Below are 19,696 nucleotides of genomic sequence, written 5' to 3' on the forward strand. Positions count from 1 at the left end.
CTAGAGTGAAGCTTGAACCTAGAATGTTAACTATACATACAATTACATGTTCTCAAGGATATGTAACTTGTACAGTCATTCGCTAACTGGAGTGATAATGCCCAAGTGACAGAATCATGTTAGGAGATGTACTTATTATTAGAATAATACCCAAGTAACAGTCAATTTAACCAAATTCCCTCACTCAACCGGCGTCATGGCGACTCACTGGGTCAAAAAATAATTAAAGAATATTCGCTAGCATGCTTCATCATCTGTCTCCAAAGGATAAGCGAAGCACATCATATTGCACCCAACAACACGTCAACATAACTGATAGCTCAATTTCCAGCTAGCCAGCATCATCAGTCGATGCTCTCCATTGTTCTGGCTGGCGATGCTTCCAGAACAACCAATAAGTCCGTAGTGCATCCACTCGCCTCTTTCTACCCCACATTCCCACATCTCACAAGCTCATCTCCAGCCAGTTCGCTACCAGTGTGGTAGTCCACGCCACCACAAGCACTTCCGTACCGGGACTACCGGCTAGAACTGTGGATCCGTCGGCCCATCGCCATCACACTGGAGCAACTCGGATTCTATTCTTGGTAACCCAGCACCCTGGCTGGCTTATCGCTGCACGTGACAGCAGTTGCAAAAGCGAGAATCCCCTAGATTGTGGCACCCCTCCAGGGGCCGGAATCACCATAGAAGAGCAGTAAGCACCGTACGTAACCCATCTCGACATTGCGCTGTCGGCTTCTGAACGGATCAATTACTTGTCTTTCTTCCCGTGTGGACGCACCCCACACCATGAGTTCCGAGTCCAGTCACAACGATGACCCAAGTGGGACATCCCAGCCTGGCCCCGCCGAACTTCTTACCAAAATGGAATGGGCCTCCCAATCCGAATGTCCCAAAGATGCTACTACGAGCAGCTCCTCATCTGGGTATCTTCAACTCCCTCCGTACATCCTCAAAAACTTGACTCCGGTCAGCCCGAGAAGGAACAAGCGGAAAGATACATCTCCCAGGCCCCGTTTCAGTGAGCAGAGACGACAGAAGCTACTCAGAAGATCCCAAATGATCGATCAGAGAATCGCAGATATCAAGAAACAGCGCAGTGCTTTGCTCCAGCTGCGCATCCGTGCCATGAACAGCAACTACGAGTCTGCAAATAGACGGAAACTCGGCTATTTGGCTGAAGTCAGGAAAAATGCCCAAAAGTTCTTGAGATCCAACACGAGCACTTCCACCCACCCCAGTCTGGGCCCCGTGTGTGCTCAGAAATTATCCGGTTATCTCAAGCCGAAGGTGAGCCACAGTCGCCTTCAATTTCTCCGGCAAATATTGTCTCTGGCCCACTTTTATGACTCCATCTGGAAGGTTCCCTACAAAACAGCTATCTATTTGATGAGTTCCAAAGAAAAATACTTTTTGGAGTACCTTACCTTCATGAATATTCCACACTATGAAGAAAACGAAGTCCGAACAAGCAAACCTTTCAGACCATTACTTTATGCATTTCTACTAATTAATGACTTCAACTCGTTTCTTAACGATGGTTATGGCCATCCTGGTTTCAACTCCAACATCGATAATGATCCAACTGAACGTTTCTATCACAATTTCATTTGCGTACTTTTGTACAAATTTGCAGACGAGCTTATACATGACTTCCGCAGGATGATAGATACTCAAAGTAGCCAGATATTCAATAAGACGTGGAAGTCATACAGCTTCTTGTTTCGAATTTTCAGGAAATTTCACTTTGACAATGTGAACTCCATACTTGAGCAAGCGATTGAGATAGCTGATAAACAGGCCGTGATATTCACAGAAGATTCAAATCTTCAAGATCGAAAAAAACGTCTCATCAACGAAAAACACTTACTCAAGAGTTTCAAGAACAAAGATGAGCTAAATGACGAATGTCTAGACTTTTTGAGCTCGTTGAGATCCAACTTGGAGGTAGTCAAAGCCGAAAATAGGCCCCAGAAACACAAAAGAATTATTAATTCAGCCCAAACAATAATTTACGGAGGATTGTTGTATAAAATTCCGGAGATTACTAATTTTCTGGCATCCAAGTGGAGACTATACTGGTTTCAGTATTATCTTCTTCAACAGAAATGGCCTTCCCCCATTCATATGAAGTCGGGTCGTACTAGCATCAGCTTATCTATAACACAAGATCAGAAGTTGTTAGATGTGGACCAAATACTAGAATCATTGGGTGAGCCTCCTGTATGTCTGAAGTACTCGATATGTGAAGAATATACAAATCGAAGCTACAATCATCTAATTTGTTTTCTCAAAGATGTCATAAAGGATATTATTGCATTCATTCACAACTTCTGTCCAACCACTATAACTACTGATATAGTAGATAGATATCACCAAATTTCTAATGCAACTGTTGCAAACCATTTGCAAGTGTTGCACTCATATTTTGACTGGATCATAACGACGTTGACTGGTGAGAACAGACTTGACTTGTTAGGAATTCCTGAAGAGTGTTGCATAATTTTAGCTGAATGTGATCAATTGAGTGATTTTGTTTTCAAACAAATTGTTGACAAGGTAATTAACTTAGAGCATGTTATTCACCGAAGATGGTTCGAGAAATGCTCTTTTGACGACTTCCAACATTTCCAAGAGTTTGAAAACATCTATACTTTGATCAATGCAAAGAATTTTCTGAGTTTAAGGCCTACTCTTCTCACAAACTCCCCTAATTTTTTATTTCCAGAATTCTATCAGTGGTTGAGATCCTTCAAAAAATACAACCAATTGAATATTTCTAATTATGTGCCCATGATTGAAGCAAGTTTTTCTATGCCAAATATTATTTTGCAGGAACATAAAGAAGAAGCATTTGCTTACTATAAGCAACTATTCGTTGACCTAATAATTGAAGGAAAAGATTCCGATTTCACGGCCCATGAGCTCAGTGGGTTATTTTCGAACAGGTTGAAAAGTTGGAATTCACATTTCACTAGAATCATCGAAGACAACCTAATGGTACTAACTGTGACCACATTCTACTCCTGTTATGGTACAGTCGCCTACTCGCACCACCTAGATCCCAAGGGGTTGAAAAAGGCACTTGTGAATTCTAAGGGTGACCGCTGGGGCGCTATTCTGAGGGTAATAATTGAAGCTCTAGAGCCACATAGCATTGATCCTCGTTTCAATGATTTGAGAAATTACTGTGATCGAAGTCACGCCCTGGTTGGAAAACTCTTACGGCAAAAGTTGTCGCAACTTTTTGCCAGCTACAAAACGGAGGGCTACTACACGATTTTGATCGGAAATTTCCCCCATTTTGCCAGGCAAGTCGACAGGGCGATTTCTGAGTCTTTGCGCGACATCTTATATGTGTACCGAGTGTACCATCCTCTTTTGAACTGGATTCATATGGACCTAGGGTGCCCCATGCCTCCCAGGTGAGAAGGGAAAAAAAATGTCGCATCACCATCCGCTGAAGCACCAGAAGCCTATAAGAGCCACCGCCATCACGCTGACGAGGCGGATTTTGCTATCGATCACATGAGAAATGAGCCTTTTTTGTTACAAGGGTCTTATTTCGAGCGAGGACACTATAATCAGCATCGATCATTTTGAAGTAGTAACACTTGTAGAACTGTAGATTACATCTCCTGTCACTTTCAAGCGCATCTACTGCTTTACCCAGCGTTTGTGTCTGCTCAAACAGCGCCCCTGGGTGAACCGGAAATGCCCCAACATCTCGCTATCAGGGTGTATCTCACTGATCTCAAACCGCGCTTAACCAAGAAAAATTACTCTAATTGGACGGTGTGAGTCAACCAATCTATACCCATAAGAAATGAAAATTTTTGTCACCAATTCTATTTTTCTTACCACTTTCTTCTTCTTGTTCCCATATGTTGAGACAAGCTACCAAATCATCCATTAGCCGCAGGCTAAGTGGCGTTTCTAAGCTCGCCGTCAAGTCGGGACTCAAGGCTACCGTGGCCTCGTATCTGACTTCCAGGGCTGTCCCAGCCACCAGACCATACTCCACCAGATCTACGGTGGTCCAACTCTTGAACAACATTGGTTCCAAGAGAGAGGTTGAGCAGTACTTGAAGTACTTCACCTCGGTGTCCCAGCAACAATTCGCTGTCATCAAGGTGGGTGGTGCCATCATCACCCAACAATTACCTGAGTTGGCCTCCTGTTTGGCCTTCTTGTACCACGTTGGACTTTACCCCATCGTTCTTCATGGCACTGGTCCTCAAATCAATGAGTTGTTGGAGAACGAGGGCGTTGAGCCTGAGTATATCGACGGTATCAGAATCACCAACCCCAAGACCATGGAAGTGGTCAGAAAGTGCTTCTTGGAACAAAACTTGAGACTTGTCACCGCCTTGGAAAAGATGGGTGTCCACGCTAGACCAATCACCACCGGAGTTTTCGGTGCTGAATACTTGGACAAGGACAAGTACCAGTTGGTGGGTAAGGTCAATTCCGTCAACAAGTCGTCCATTGAGGCCGCCATTGAAGCTGGATACTTGCCTATCTTGACCTCGTTGGCTGAGACCCCATCGGGCCAATTGTTGAACGTTAATGCCGATGTGGCTGCTGGTGAATTGGCCAGAGAATTTGAGCCATTGAAGATCGTTTACCTTAACGAAAAGGGTGGGATCATAAACGGAAACACTGGCGAAAAGGTCAGTGTTATCAACTTGGACGAAGAGTATGAAGACTTGTTGAAGGAAAGCTGGGTCAAGTATGGCACCAAGTTGAAGATCAAGGAGATTCACGACTTGTTGCAACACTTGCCAAGATCTTCTTCCGTCGCCATCATTGACGTGGACGATTTACAAAAGGAGTTGTTCACCGATTCTGGTGCCGGTACATTGATCAGAAGAGGTTACAAGTTGATTAATAGAAACAGTCTCAAGGAGTTTGGTAACCCAGACTTGTTAAGAAACGCTTTGTTAAGAGACCCTGAAATCAAGTCTGGAAAGTTGTCGGTTGCTTCTTACTTGAAGACCTTAGAAACCACTTCTTTCAAGAGTTACGGTGACGAACCCTTAGAAGTGTTGGCCATTGTCAAGGATGACGCCCAAATACCCAAGTTAGACAAGTTCTTATCGTCGAAAACTGGATGGTTGAACAACGTCACCGACAACATCTTCAACTCCATTAAGAAGGACTTCAGTTCTTTGTTCTGGGTGGTTCACGAAAACGACTCCAACTTGTCCTGGTACTTCTCCAAATCCGATGGCTCCTTCGCCAAGAACGGCGAAATCTTGTTCTGGTACGGGTTGAACACCGGTGAAGTTTCCAACTTGATCAAGGAATTTGATTCTTCCAACATCGGCTCGTCACTCTCATCCTCCAAGGAATCTGGTGTGTTCAGCTCACCAACCCAAAAGAGAGGTATTCACACCAAGACATTTGGAATTAGATCCTTCCACTCTAGTTCTGCCAATTTCAGCTCCAACCCTAACCCTCCGGTGAAGGAAGGTACCAACACCAAGGTCGCAAAGGTCGCCTTGATTGGTGCTAGAGGTTACACTGGTCAAAACTTGATCAGCTTGATTGACAACCACAAGTACTTGGAAATCTCCCATGTCTCTTCTCGTGAACTCGAAGGACAAAAGTTACAAGGCTACAACAAGGGTAACATTGTTTACTCTAACTTGCAAGTCGAAGACATCAAGAAATTGGAGGAGAACAATGAAGTAGACGTCTGGGTGATGGCTTTACCAAACGGTGTGTGCAAACCCTTTGTTGATGCCATTGAGTCTGTTGCTTCGTCGAACTCGAAGATCGTCGATTTATCAGCCGATTACAGATTCGACACCACTGGCGAATGGACCTACGGTTTGCCAGAGTTGAACTCCCGTCAGCAAATCGCCAAGGCCAAGAAGATCTCCAATCCAGGTTGTTATGCCACTGCTGCCCAATGTGCCATTGCTCCATTGAAGGAATACATCAACGGTACACCCAACATCTTTGGTGTTTCAGGTTACTCTGGTGCTGGTACCAAACCTTCGCCAAAGAACGATGTCAACTTCTTGGCCAACAACTTGATCCCATACTCCTTGACTGACCACATTCACGAGAAAGAAATCAGTAACCAGTTAGGCTTGGATGTTGCTTTCATGCCACACGTCGCCCAATGGTTCCAAGGTATTTCCCACACCGTTTCCATTCCAATCAAGAAGGGCTCCTTGACCTCCAGAGAAATCAGAAACATTTACCAAGAAAGATACCAAGGAGAACAATTGATAACCGTGAGTGGTGAAGCCCCATTGGTCAGAGACATCAGTGGAAAGCACGGTGTTGTCATCGGAGGATTCGCTGTCAACTCAAAGGAAGACAGAGTGGTTATTGTGGCCACCATTGATAACTTATTGAAGGGTGCTGCTACTCAATGTTTGCAAAACATCAATCTTTCCATGGGCTACGGAGAGTACGAGGGTATTCCAGATGACTTGGAGATCAGAGGTTAAAGTTACAGGGAGAATCTGACGAACGCTACGTAGAACATACAATATAAATTAGTAATTAGGCACAGGTAGACCCCGGAGTGAATGAAATTAAGGAAGTTAAATTTTGGACTTCTATTATTACGTAATGGCTGAGTAAGTGCTCTTTTCCACGATTAGAACATGCCCCACCCAACACCACCACCATAACTACAACGGCCCATGCTAGTCCTGCCAGACAATTTCGGCCTTGTCGAGCCCGGGATCTACCGCTGCTCCAAAATTGACTCTGACAACTTCCCATTCCTCGAAACACTTAGACTCAAATCCTTAATAGTGCTAGATGCTGAGAAGCCACCCCGTACCTTGAACAATTTCGTTGAGGCCAACAGGATAGAGTTGTTCAATCTTGGTAGTCTTAAGATATCCAATCATCATCACAACGCCAAGAGAAACTCCACTACCAACGACGAAGAGGAAGAAGATACCGACGGAAGGTCCAGCAAAGGCTCCCTTGACAAAGTGGATCAATACGATGAAAAGGATACCATCGATGTTATAAACCTTCACATAAAAAGGCCCAAGACCGACCAATGGATGTTGATAGAAAAAAATGTGATACTGAAGACATTTGAACTACTTCTCAACAAATCCAAGCACAATATACTCTTGGTGGACTCCACATCGACATTGATAGGTATACTAAGGAAGATCCAAAAATGGAACTTCAACTCAATTCTCAATGAGTACAAGACGTATACTGGCAACTCCTCCAAAAGCAATTACTACGCTGAGAATTTCCTTGAATTGATCCAAGTAGAACTCATTCCCCACGAAATAGACCAGGTAAAAGAACAACAAAAACTACAACAGGCAAGAGAAATTAAATACGAGGGGGTTCCACAATGGCAGACCTCCTACTTGGATCCCTCCGATTATGGAATCAAAAGTCCCGAAGCATTCAGAAATAAGAGAAAAGAATCGTTAGAGGATGCGGTTCACTGGGATGATTCTGATGAACACAGCATAGATGATGAAGATATGGACGACGATGTTCTATCTGCATCACCCCAGATTCCAGCCAACTTGTTGAAGTTGGTAGAACAGAGAAAGCATGACAAATTCAGAGATCAAGACTCGGAACCCACTGTAACTCCAGGAACTTCGCCAAAACTTGGTAGAAGTAGTCGACACAATAGTTTCAGCAGTGACTTCTTGACAACTGCGAGAGCTAACCTTGACAGAAGAAGATCATCAATAGATTCGAAATTTATTCGGATGAACAGCTCCAAGTTCAGGAATCAAAACTCACCCATCCAGACAGGATACAGATCGTCTATTGAAAGTACTTCGCCGGTCTTCAAGATGGTTAAAGACAGACCCAAAGACTCGAGAAATTTAACCCCTACAGAAATCGAAGCAGTGAAGCAAAAATACGATTTTAAATATTATAAAAATTTGAATAAGTATCCTGTGGACTTTGAGAATGTTAGTGTCATTAAATTGAAGTTGCCTCCGGATAATAGATTACCAGAATGGTTCATCCGAGGACGGGACTATTGGGAGTCGAACTTAAAGAGTCTCAATCAAGGTATTTAGCGGAGGTCCCACTTAATAAACATCGATCATATATCATGTAGTTATCTTCTTCCCCAAGTAGCCCTGGGAGCAGGTTGTCCAGCTCCCTGTCCAACGCCCTGTCCTTGGGCACCTTCGTTCTGGTAGAGCTGGGTCATGCTAGGTGAATTTTGGAGCATTCTCTCTCTAAGACGATTGCCGGATACTGATGTGCTATTGCTTCTATTGGGTTGGTATGGCTGGCTGTTGTAGCCTTGGCCAGGGACAGCCTGCTGTTTCGAACGATTATGCATGTCCAGCAATCTGCTGGAGGACGCTCTGGACTGGTACGTGGGCTTGGCAGGCTCCTGGGCCTGCGCCTGGGCCTGCGCCTGTGCCTGCGCCTGTGCCTGTGCCTGTGCCTGAACTTGTTGCTGGTTGTATGAGTTGTTGTAGGTGTTGTTGTGTCTTACAGGCTGGAACTGCGAGTTTTGGTACTGGTTTCCCGAGTTTGGGGCTGCCTGATACTGGTTCTGGTACTGGTTCTGGTACTGGTTCTGGGCAGCCCTGTTCTGCACCGGCTGTGGCTTCTTGACACCTAGCCATTCGGGATACGGCTCGTTCCTGGCATCGTAGTACCTGACAAAGGCATTGTGGATGAGAGTTTCATCCTCGGTCTGGCCGTCTTTCTCGGTGCTGGTGCTGATGGAAAGGTTGGAGAACTTGCTGTTGTAGTTGTCCTTGATCTTGGAGAAGAAGCCCCCCGAGGACCCCGTGCCGTTGCTGTACTGGGACATGGTGACGTTTGTAGATCGGACAAAGAATGTCGTTCAAATGGTGCCAAAATGAGCACTGTGGGGCGAGCTCAAAACATGAGCAGGGAAGGAGAGATCGTGCGATTATCCACGCAGGGACCCATCAGGGCAAGCATGTTAGAGATGGTGTGACGTAACGTAGTGGTGCTATCTGACAGTACCTATAGCTGTTGGCACATTCAATATCTATCTGCTAGACATCTACACTTTATATATTTTTAGAAAAATGCTAAAAACTGATGAAATTACCTGGAATAGGTCTAAAAAATTCGATTTCTCTATTCCCCACGCCTAAAGACCGGTAATACATCCGACTAGCCTGTCACATACGTTCAGCTTCGGTTCTGAGTCCGTGGTTCCAATATCAGACAACTCGATGTACTGGTATTCTTTCTTCCAGTATTTCGCACCTGAAGTGGCTATATTCCCATACTCATCGATGCGACCGTGCGGCCAGTTCCCCATCCAACCGTACTCTGTAGAGGTAGATTCACGTCCGTCCCATCAAGAATCGTTCTTGACCTTTTTTCCGTCTCTCTTGCACCCAACCGGACCAAAACTGACCTTTTTTTTGCCGGTTCCTGGACTCCTGCCTGCCCTAGATCGCATAATTTTCACCCATCGCAAAAACTTCACCACTCTTTATCCTTACCAATGTTCATATTCAAAACATTAATAAGGTCTAAGGTGCCGTTGACCCCGGTCCGTACGGTCAGCAGACCTCTTTCCCGAAGCTTCAGTGTCTATGCTCCCAAATTGAACGCATCGCCAGTCGCTACGCAAGACCCATCGCCATCCCCCGATGCCACCGAGAATTTATCGTTGACAGACTTGAAGGCTACTGGTAAGTTTTCCAAGTCCCTTTTGGATGCTTTGGACAAGGCCAAGTTCCACACCTTGACCCCTGTCCAGTCCAAGTCGTTGATGCCCATCTTGCAGGAGGAAGAAGGATTGGTGGTCAGAGCCAAAACCGGTACTGGTAAGACCTTGGCGTTTGTCATTCCTACCATCCAGAATCTTATTGACGAAAAGGGCTCCAGAGCCACCAAGAGCAAGGTGTCTGCTTTGGTGATTGCCCCTACCAGAGACTTGGCCATGCAGATTGAAAACGAATACAAGAAGGTGATCTTTGGTCTCAATGGTGAGCACAAGAAGAAGATCAGCATCAGCTTACTCATGGGTGGTAAGAAGACAGAGATCGATACCAGATACCCTCCATCGATTGTTATTGCTACCCCAGGTAGATTGGAAGACACTTTGTCCAGACCCAGATACGCTAAGATCTTCTCTGGTATCAACTACAGAATTTACGATGAGGCTGATAGAATCTTGGACGTGGGATTCAAGGACTCCTTGGATAACATCGATCGTTTGTTGAAGGATGCCCGTCAAGAACACTATCCCGACACTCCCATGTTCAAGTCTATCTTATTCAGTGCCACTATTGACAAGGGAGTTGACGAGTTCGCCCGTGAACAGATCAACCCTCAATACAACTACATCAACTGTGTTGACGAAAGTGAGGGCGAAGCCCACGAAAACATTCATCAAACCTTGGTTGAAACTGAAGACACCACCGATACTTATCAATCCGCCTTGTCATACATCTCCACAAACATGAATCAACCTAATTTCAAGGCTATAGTCTTCTTGCCAACCATTACTGCCACCGAGTGGTTCTTTTCTGTTTTAAAGGCCGCCAGAAACAATGAAATCTATGACCCAATTGTTCATAAGAAGTTCGGCTCCAAGATCCTCAAGTTGAACGGTAAGATGTCCCAGAATGCGAGAGACAACTCGGTCAGACACTTCAGACAATCCAAGCATGGCTTGTTGATCTGTACCGATGTTGCTGCTAGAGGTTTGGACTTCAGTGATGTTAGTCATGTTATCCAACTCTCCCCAAGTCCTTCGGTTGCTGACTATATCCACAAGATTGGTAGAACTGCTAGAGCAGGTGCCAAGGGTAAAGCCTTGATCTTCCTTTCCAAGCCCGAACAAAAGTTCAAGAGAATTTTGGAAAAACAAAGAGGTATCAAGTTTGCTGAGGAAATCAAGTCGTCGGAAATCGAGCAAGTGGACCAAGTCTTCTCGAAGATTGCTCTTGACGAAGAAGAAGTCGAGAACTTTATCAAGACTTTCTTGGGTTTCCAAAAGCAAGTTTCTTCAGTCTTCAGATTGGATTTCGAGACTATGGTGGCCGACGTCATCAAATTCTACAGAGTTTTGTTGAGAGATGAAGACCTCAAGCTCTTCGTCACCAAGAACTTCATTAGCCAGATCTTAAACATTGACTTCAGAGTTGCTGAGCAGTACTTCGAAGTCCCTGGAGGGTTCAAAATGATGAATAACAACAGAAGTGCCAAGAGAAACACCTTTTCAAACTTTGGTGAAAGAGGCGGAAGAGGTAAGAAATCATATGGTTCTAAGTCCTACTCTGGAAGCAGAGATGGTGGATCAAGATCCTACTCAGGAAACAGAGATGGTGGTTCGAGATCTTACTCAGGAAACAGAGAGAACTCCAGATCATACAATAGAAATGACAGGTCTGGCGACAGAAAGTCATTCAACAGTTACGATAGATATTAAACATAGACACCAATGCTGATGCAAGATGTCTTGGTGTATATTAAGCACGAGTGCTAATTGTATATAGTGACCGGTCCATGACTCCAAACTGTATATAGGAGTCAACATAATTCAAGACAAGGGATAATGAGCTAAGATGTAGTGATGATATATGCAAAAGGATGGAATCAGTTGGAGGAGCTAGCACTTCATATTAATCAAAAAGTCAACTGGCGTGGTGCTTACATATTCTATCCGTTCCACCGCTTACCACGAATCCGTTCATCTGATCTGCGAGTTCTATTAACCAAGCCAGCTGGGAAATAGTCTCTTCTGCGTTTTTTCTTACCACTAGTACCTCTGACCTCCATCTCATCAATGTATGCATCTCTGGTTAATATGACGTACACCAACAAGCACGCAAGAAGCACACTATTGAATATGGAAAGGCGTTTATGAAAGGTGATTTCGCTACCCAATACCTCCACTTTCCTTTTTGACTCGTTTAATAAACTCTTGTGGTTGAACTCTTGCATCTTGAACAATTTAGCATATTCATTATGCATATTCGCGTAAGTCTTCTTGAAGCTTAATAATTGATTATGCAAGGTGGAATTGAACGACTCAATTAGACTCTCATAATTGTTCGATTGTCTTCTCTCTAAACTGGTGAATGCGCCTGATAATAATTTGCTTTGCTCTTCAATATACAACAAGGACAAACTAGCATTGGATTCCAATAGTGACAACCTTTTCATTATGTTCTTATAAATGGACTCCTGGGTAGTTTGTATTTCAATTGTCTGAGTGGTTCCGGGTTCAGCTGTAACCTCACAATAATCATTTCCAGTGGTATTGATGTACTTCAAAAATTCATTTAATCTCAAATGAGGCAAGACAACCCTGCACTCTTCATCGATAGACGCTGTTTCATCTAAATCTTCTAGATCGATAGTCAATTCCGGCTCCACTTCAGGTACGTTGGATTCGAGAGGCACTTCGCCTTCCTTGAACTCTTCCATCATAGTTTTCCCGTGCACTCTCACAATAGAGATAGGACAGTAAAACTCGTTACCGTAGTGGGAAATTATCTCCAATTTCAAGTACCTGGCCCAAATCAAAGGATTTTGAATTTTAAACGTTTGAATGTCTCTGATATTCTCTGCTTCGAAATCCCCCAACACTCTCCAGTTCGTGGCTGGAAACCTGTCGCTGACCGAGATCCTCACATCCCGAAACATGGAGCTGAAGAATTCGAAGTTTCCTATTACGACATTCTCCACCAAGATGTCCTGACACAACTCTATGATCACGAACTTATTAGGAGACGAGCATTGGTTCAAAAGGTAAGAGTCCTTGTTTTCCACCAATATCGACATGGCTCCACTGGCCAAAGAGTTGGTTTTGACAACTGTGGCAGCACAGTCGGCCGATGCATAATTGAATTTATCCTTGTAGACCTTGCCCTGGTCCTCTTTAGATGCCTTGGATTGGGGGGTGGTGATGTTCTCTATATGTATGGCAAGGTCACTTGTTATGGATGAAGATTCGTTTTTGATGTTGACAGTATAGTTGGTGGACTTCTCCTCCTTGTCATTGGTGCCATCTGTTTTCTGTTTCTTCCACTCTTCAAACGACATGAAGTGGCAGTCGTCGAGCGTAAGATTGGACTGGTTCTGGGGGGCGTTACTGGTACGGTTGGAGCCGTTGGAAAACTCGATCGATACATCGATCTCGAGGTCCTGGAGTTCCGAATCATCCACCTCATAGATGGTGCCATCAAGGATGGGTGAGGACGACGATAGGAGCGAAACTGGCAGGGATGACGATACTTCCGTGAGCACCTCGGTGGAGGTGGTGGGCATGGCATCGATCAGGCGGGGGTGCCTGATGTACGATGCTGAATTGGTTTCACTGGATGACGAGAAGACGTTGGAGGACGAGCTGTGTCGGAGACATACTCCGTCATTCTGATCACAGCTAGGACCAGGGGGACTTGGGGTTGACGACTGTGTTGCTAGGGACTGTGCTACTAGACATAGTAGTGGCCAGAGTTTCATGGGTGGTGGAAAGCTGGGTGTGGTTGGCAGTGTGGTTGACAGTGTGGAGATTGCGAGATGATTGTTAATGATGCGCGGTTTGCACGGCTACGATCAGGTACAATTGAATAGAAAGTCTTAGCAATGGGCCCCTAGGCAGGTAGATGGACTAAGAGACGACACGAGAGTACCCATACTGCGAGTTTAAGGGTCGAAAGTTGACTGGAATGAAAAGGAGCGGCAGAGGATAATAATCTCCATGAGATGATAGGCCTTCTTCGAATTTATTACAATATGAATTGTCAGGTGAAACCATATTTCTTAGTTTAGACCGAATGCTAGTACTGTAGAGATAGTCTAACAGCAAGAATTTCCATTGGAATTCTGCCAAGAGCGGTCTACGTTGTTGAATTATCTACGAAAGTTAGTTCTGGCCAGTGGAGGTATAGTTATGTGCTTTCCTAACTTGATGGATTGAAGGTTTTGCATCAGTTGGGTGGTAGTGAAGAGAAAGTAAGTGTTAAATTCAGCAAATTCAAGTTCGATAGTACATTGGAGTTCGTTAAATTCATTTTGTCTCTAGACTCAAGTAAACCCGTGGAGAGGCTCATCTTCCTACGGCTCGCACGGTTCTCGGCATTTAATTATGACATTTATTAGACCCTCTAGGGTAATGTAGATGGACGTCTATACAACACGGTGAAGAGCACGAGCTCTGGAAATTAATTAGATGAGTGATTAGAACGGTATGGCAGGTAAGACTTCAACGGTCTTCCGGCAAGGTAACGCAAAATGAATGTTTTGTGTCCTGACGGTTTCAGGACTATCCCTGGACGTTGGATGATCAGATGATTTCGGCGAATCTGCTTCGCGAGTTGTTGCTGCCCCCTTCCTCGGGGTGCATGAACACATTGGCCCTCAAGGTGTCAATGTTTCTATTGTGGCCATGGGCCCCTCCTGCACCAGGCAACATGCCCTCATCGTAGTCAGACGGATTGAACTCCGACTCCGACTCAGATCCATCCGAGTAGGGAATATCGCCATGGCTGTGGAAATTCAACGGCTCATTTTCACTGTCTTCGTTGAAGTTAAACTGTTCAGGAGAGGCCAATGGATGGCCGTATGAATTCAACTGAGTGTGGCGTCGTGACGATGCAGACGTGGTGGTGTCACCACCCTTGCCAATACTTGTTTGGCCCGAGCTTGGAGCCAACCGGAACACCGAGTCAAGGTTGTTGTTATTGGTGACACCACGGTAGAAGAAGTCGTCGTCGTCGCCATTTCCAGAATGGGCAGCTCCGGCGGCACCCATGCCTCCGGTGGCAGCAGCCCCGTAGTACTTAGTGTTGGTGACGTTGAGCTGCCTCTCCAAGTCGTTGATTCCGGCAACCGAGCCTCGCTGGTCACCGAAAGTGTTTTGGTGCTGTTTCTTGGGGCCAAAGAGCTTGCTGAAGCCAAACTTAGAGGTTTCGGCGGTTTCTTGACGGTCGCTCAACGAGCCGTCGTTGAAGTCTGGCGATTGGTTCTTAAGATTCTTCTTTCTCTTCAAGAAGAGGAACAACACAACTAACACCCCGATAAAGATGGTTCCTCCGATGGAGCCGACAAGGCCACCGATCAACTTGGAGTTTCTCAGCGAGTTGTCGTGGTTGTCGGAGGATGCTGCGTCGTTGGCAGGCGAGCTGGGTACGGTGATGACGGTGGTGATGGTGGTGTGGGGCGAGGTAATGATGGAGGTGTAAGACTGGGAGGAGGAAGGAGCATCTGTGGTGGAAGGCGCAGTGGTGGTGGAACTTGGAGAAGACGACGTGGTGGATGGTGCTGACGACGAGGATGGGAGTGATGAGCGTGAGCGGGAAGAAGACGATGATGACTCCGACGAGGAGGAGAAGAAGGAGGAGGAGGACGAAGAGAAAGAGGTGGTGGTGGAACTGGTGGAGCTGAAAAACGAGGTGGTGGTGCTCGACTCACTGGAGGAGCTGGAGGAGGAGAACGAGCTGGAAGAAGACGTTGTGGTGCTCGACTCGGTGGAGGAGGAGGAGGAGGAGGAGGAGCTAGACTCGGTGGAAGACGAGATCGTACTGGAGGACGAGCTTGGGGCTGTGGACGAAGTGGTGGTGGACGAGGTCGACGGAAGCGTTGAGGAGCTGGAAGACGCCGACGACGACGAGACACTCGAGGAAGAGCTCGAGGAGACGCTCAGCAGCGTGCTCAGGAGCACACTGGAGGACCCAGCGCCGGATGACGAGGACGGAATGGTGCTGGAGGGCACGGCAGAAGTGCCACTGGATACTGATGAGCCCACGGCAGGACTCAGGAGCAGTCCCAGCGACTCTTGGATCAGGCTGTCCAGCGACGAGGCGACAGGCAGACTCATGGATGCAGAAATGGAAGTGGATGAAAGTTGGCTAGGAAGGGACGATGGGGGTGTGCTCATAGTCAAGGAACCAGAGTCACGGGGGCCGTTGGGGGACGAGGATGCAGACGACGAGGCCAAGGTGTTTGTGGCGGCAACGGAATCAGAATCAGAGGAGTTCTGCAGGTCTCTAGGATGAATAGCCGGTGCCTGGTTCACTAGCATAATGCGAAAAGTTCCGGGTGACGAGTGGTGAAATTGCGACACGAGATGGATTAGGCAGGATGGGAACGAGGGGCTAGACGAGCAGTCCGAAGTCGGGATTGGGGAAAGGGGAACGTCAGTGGACGGGTGGTGGTAGAGGAAGCGATAGCAGGGTCCACACAACTACAGTGGGCCTGCTGGGGTTTAAGTAGGAGTGCCTGGCATCCCTTCCCGCTATAATTAGCTGGCATCAACACTAGGTGGCGCACGTGAGCTGCAAGGAGTGGGCTGCTGCGGCAGTCGGCACGGCAGGACATCTTGTGGCTGCACGTGGCGGAGGATTGGCTAAGGGAACATCCGTACTACAGTATTATGGCGGGCAGAGGTGAGGGAGAATTGGGGGTAGTGGAGCAGAGGCGAGTGGGACACTAGTGGTCTTCTTGGCCCCCCGTGTGGTGGTGGTTTCCAAGTTGTCTGGGAACGGCTCCAATTACGTCATTGATGCTCAGCGGCTGAATCGATGCCCCTCAGGGTTCCGCGACACAGGGGCGCGACATCGCAACGCGACATGGTGTGCAAAGCATATATTAGAGTATTAAGCATTAGTGGTTTCATAGCGAGTATGACTTTTGTAATTATGGCAGAATGGACTCGTTGCGAGTATGTCGTGGGTGTTCACTGGAGCTTGCGCTTGGATACGAGCCAGTCCTTGATGGCAAACAACAGCATCTCCCATCCCATGAACAACGCAATCAACCCAAGCGACAAGTTCAAGGTGAACATCGGGGTGAGTCCGTAGTACTCGAAAATGTAGATGACGGGGTCGGTGGACTCCATGAAAATCAATCCTCCGCACAACAACCCGAAACTGACTATCAATTCGGTCATGGGTCTCGATGGCCGCGTCAACAGTTTGTTGGTAGGTCCTAGAAGAATCATCACGTAGGTGATCAAACGGAAAGCACAACTGATGATGAACATGTTGCCCCACTGGGTGTGGATCTCAGTAGACGTTTCCGAAGCCTGTTGATGCTTCGACATAAGGATTCCAGTCCAGAAAATAGTAATAACAGGGAATGGATTGGGGGAAAACCCGGGAGATGACTTGATGATATTGTCGAATGAGTCGTCCGAGACATCCTTCATTGCTGCAAAATCATCATTGGACTTTTCAAACCTCCAGGTATTCAACTTGATTTCAGTAATCACACCACACAATCCACATCCAATAAATATGAAAGCAATCGAAGCATGTTGCAAATCCTTGGCGCTCCATGCACCTCCGGCATTAGATAAATGTTCCAAAAAGATGTTGGTACATCCGTAGAACAAAATGAGCGAGCTCTCCAAAAATTCCATGGTGACCAATCCTTTGGACTGAATCTTATTCCACCGGGTGTTGTTGTTGAAAGCGGTGACGTAGTGATGGTTCCACGCCCAGCCTTTCCCGGTGAATGCACCACAGTATCTGGCTAATGTCAAGATACCGTATGCAAAGAATACACCTCCTTTGATGAAGTGTGCCAACAAGTTGAACACAGCAGAGCCTTCACCCAAGATTAAAAATGTGGCCAAACCAGTTGGAACGTAGATCATGAAGAAGAAGAAATGGGCCCAATGGAGGAAGTTGAAGGTGAAATTGACCACCAGGTAGATCGAGGAGGAGATTTTTTTGAAGATAGGCAACCCGAACAACCTCCCAGTCCAGGAGGAGGTGGAGGGCGGTTTGAGTGCCAACATCGCGTTATTAGATGTCTTCAATTCGTCGGATTCGGAGTAGCTCATGGAGTTGGAGCTGTTTCTAGAAAATTCAAACAGGTTTGTGGCAGGCGAACCCACGGACGAGCCTTCCAGGCCGTTCTCGTCGAGTCCAATAGGGTGGTAGACGTCGGAGTTGGCATTGTAGGCGTACTTCATGACGGCAGTGACCAATTGAACTACTGTGGAGAAGAACAAGATCCATGACATCTTGTTGTAGGCATTACCTGGGTACAAGTCGGGGATGGAGTTCATGAACACCGAGTAGGCAAACAACGAACTCACCGTGAGGCCCGAGTGGAGCACAAGGCCACCGAGGTACCACGACACCATGCTCAAGTTCTTGAACACCATGGCCATGGGATATACAAACACAACCGATAGCAATCCCAACACCACATGTGCGTAGAGACTGCCTCGGTGGTCGGAGGGGTGGGCAAAGTAGCTGGTGGTAGAGTTGTAGTTTTCCCAGAACAACCGTTCCTCGGGAAGGAGGGAGGTGTCGAGAATGGGCACGCCGTGGTGGTGGTGGCCGACGTGGGGCACTGGCGTCAATTGAGAGGAGATGATGGTGTCGGTTTGCGATGGCGCGTGGAGGACGAGGTCTTCGTGGGTGTCTTCATGGGGGTCCGCGTGGGGGTGTTCGTGGGCCTGTATGAGCGAGGCGGCCAATGCTGCCGCCACTAGTACCTTCAATGCATACATGGTGTTGGTGGCAACCAGAGGCCTTGCAGCAGGTGCGGTATATTTATAGTGATGGGCTGCTATTGCAAAGTCCGGCAGGTCATGTGACCGGAACCATCGGGATATTACTAATTGAGACACTAACGGCACGGAATAGTCTTCTGCCGTCGGTGGTGGGGTGGTGCCCTGAGTTGGATTTTCGACGCAGGCGCACGCTCGAAACCCAGTCATTAAACGGTAAGCGGGAACACCCGAGCCCTGGTGGTGGCTGGAAGTGGGGAGCAATTGTACGATGGGGCCACTAAGGGTTTACACCCGGTGACTATGTCTGGAAACCGAGCCACCTCGGCAATTGTGGTTGCTGCCCAGAACATTAAAATTTGCAATTGTCTGACTTATTGTAAGAAAGTCAAACTAAAGATTTACAGTAACATGTAGAGGAGTTTATCATGGAATTACTCGTATGATGTAAGCATGACTAAGTATGGGACGATCGCAGACCATTGATAGTGGAGATAGCCGTGTGTGCTCACGACATCGAATAGGAATGAAATCTATTTAGACAATACGAACTACTATCAACGATAGGGGATCAGTTAAAAGAGGTAGTACGAGCGTTGCACTATGAATATCATACGAATAGGTTATTCCATGCCAAGTAGTACGAGCGTTGCACTACGAACTACTATTAATAGCGGATTAAGAAAAGATAGCTATATGGATATATTACGAACGTTACCATCAACTTGAACTACTATTATTAGTCACATCCTCATACGAACTGTCCTTCAAAGGATCTAGCCACAAGGATTACAGATTTGTAGCTGCCAATGTGACTGAAGATGCAGAGTATCACCACGAACTGTAAATGCTCCATCTACTAACTCCGTTTCCATAGAACTATTCTTATGATGTAATTATGACCAAGAGCACAGTCGAAAGCTAGATAAACTACAAAATACTATTAATAGCGGATTTATAACGATAACTATGTGGATGTTACGAACTTTAGCATCAACTACGAACTACTATTATTGGTCACATCCTCGTCCTGAAGCACGATATAGCCACGATGATTATAGATTTGTAGCTGCGAATATGGTTGAAGATGCAGAATATCACCACAAACTAGAAATTCATCTACTAACCCCGTCTCCATACTATTCTTATGATGTAATCATGACTAAGAGCACAGTCGAAAGTTAGATAAACTACGAACTACTATTAATAGCGGATTTATAACGATAACTATGTGGATTTAACGAACGT

The 19,696-nt window shown here is 46.3% G+C and overlaps 9 protein-coding genes across 9 annotated transcripts; 5 read left to right on the forward strand and 4 right to left on the reverse strand.

The window, feature by feature from the left end:
* Positions 1-792: 792 nt before the first annotated feature.
* Positions 793-3,432, forward strand: CANTADRAFT_23574 (uncharacterized protein; the record flags this gene model as incomplete). The annotated part of the gene is made up of 1 exon (XM_020206977.1): positions 793-3,432. One exon carries the CDS (start codon positions 793-795, stop codon positions 3,430-3,432), a length of 2,640 nt encoding a protein of 879 aa, XP_020062575.1.
* Positions 3,433-3,660: 228 nt separating this feature from the next.
* Positions 3,661-6,569, forward strand: ARG5,6 (bifunctional acetylglutamate kinase/N-acetyl-gamma-glutamyl-phosphate reductase). The gene has a single exon (XM_020208378.1). It carries the CDS (start codon positions 3,888-3,890, stop codon positions 6,468-6,470), a length of 2,583 nt encoding a protein of 860 aa, XP_020062576.1. The 5' UTR covers positions 3,661-3,887; the 3' UTR covers positions 6,471-6,569.
* A 99-nt stretch (positions 6,570-6,668) lies between these two features.
* On the forward strand, positions 6,669-8,045 carry CANTADRAFT_7919 (uncharacterized protein; the record flags this gene model as incomplete). Its single annotated transcript, XM_020211206.1, has 1 exon — positions 6,669-8,045. One exon carries the CDS (start codon positions 6,669-6,671, stop codon positions 8,043-8,045), a length of 1,377 nt encoding a protein of 458 aa, XP_020062577.1.
* Positions 8,046-8,086: 41 nt separating this feature from the next.
* Positions 8,087-8,934, reverse strand: MSO1 (Mso1p; the record flags this gene model as incomplete). Its single annotated transcript, XM_020211207.1, has 2 exons — positions 8,087-8,786; positions 8,876-8,934. 2 exons carry the CDS (start codon positions 8,932-8,934, stop codon positions 8,087-8,089), a joined length of 759 nt encoding a protein of 252 aa, XP_020062578.1.
* Positions 8,935-9,435: 501 nt separating this feature from the next.
* Positions 9,436-11,875, forward strand: MSS116 (ATP-dependent RNA helicase). Its single transcript, XM_020208055.1, has one exon. The coding sequence runs from the start codon at positions 9,473-9,475 to the stop codon at positions 11,405-11,407; it is 1,935 nt and encodes a 644-aa protein (XP_020062579.1). The 5' UTR covers positions 9,436-9,472; the 3' UTR covers positions 11,408-11,875.
* Positions 11,638-13,251, reverse strand: CANTADRAFT_55447 (uncharacterized protein; the record flags this gene model as incomplete). Its single annotated transcript, XM_020210446.1, has 1 exon — positions 11,638-13,251. One exon carries the CDS (start codon positions 13,249-13,251, stop codon positions 11,638-11,640), a length of 1,614 nt encoding a protein of 537 aa, XP_020062580.1.
* A 1,018-nt stretch (positions 13,252-14,269) lies between these two features.
* On the reverse strand, positions 14,270-16,006 carry CANTADRAFT_7923 (uncharacterized protein; the record flags this gene model as incomplete). Its single annotated transcript, XM_020211209.1, has 1 exon — positions 14,270-16,006. One exon carries the CDS (start codon positions 16,004-16,006, stop codon positions 14,270-14,272), a length of 1,737 nt encoding a protein of 578 aa, XP_020062581.1.
* Positions 16,007-16,660: 654 nt separating this feature from the next.
* On the reverse strand, positions 16,661-18,448 carry CANTADRAFT_7924 (uncharacterized protein; the record flags this gene model as incomplete). Its single annotated transcript, XM_020211210.1, has 1 exon — positions 16,661-18,448. One exon carries the CDS (start codon positions 18,446-18,448, stop codon positions 16,661-16,663), a length of 1,788 nt encoding a protein of 595 aa, XP_020062582.1.
* A 969-nt stretch (positions 18,449-19,417) lies between these two features.
* Positions 19,418-19,633, forward strand: CANTADRAFT_91909 (uncharacterized protein; the record flags this gene model as incomplete). The annotated part of the gene is made up of 1 exon (XM_020211875.1): positions 19,418-19,633. One exon carries the CDS (start codon positions 19,418-19,420, stop codon positions 19,631-19,633), a length of 216 nt encoding a protein of 71 aa, XP_020062583.1.
* Between the last annotated feature and the right edge of the window lie 63 nt (positions 19,634-19,696).

The sequence above is a fragment of the Suhomyces tanzawaensis genome (assembly GCF_001661415.1).
Source record: "Suhomyces tanzawaensis NRRL Y-17324 unplaced genomic scaffold CANTAscaffold_7, whole genome shotgun sequence".
Classification (NCBI taxonomy): Eukaryota; Fungi; Ascomycota; class Pichiomycetes; order Serinales; family Debaryomycetaceae; genus Suhomyces; species Suhomyces tanzawaensis.

Excerpts from the sequence above, each read along its gene's own strand:
- MSS116 (XM_020208055.1), top strand. The coding sequence starts at position 9,473 with ATGTTCATATTCAAAACATTAATAAGGTCTAAGGTGCCGTTGACCCCG.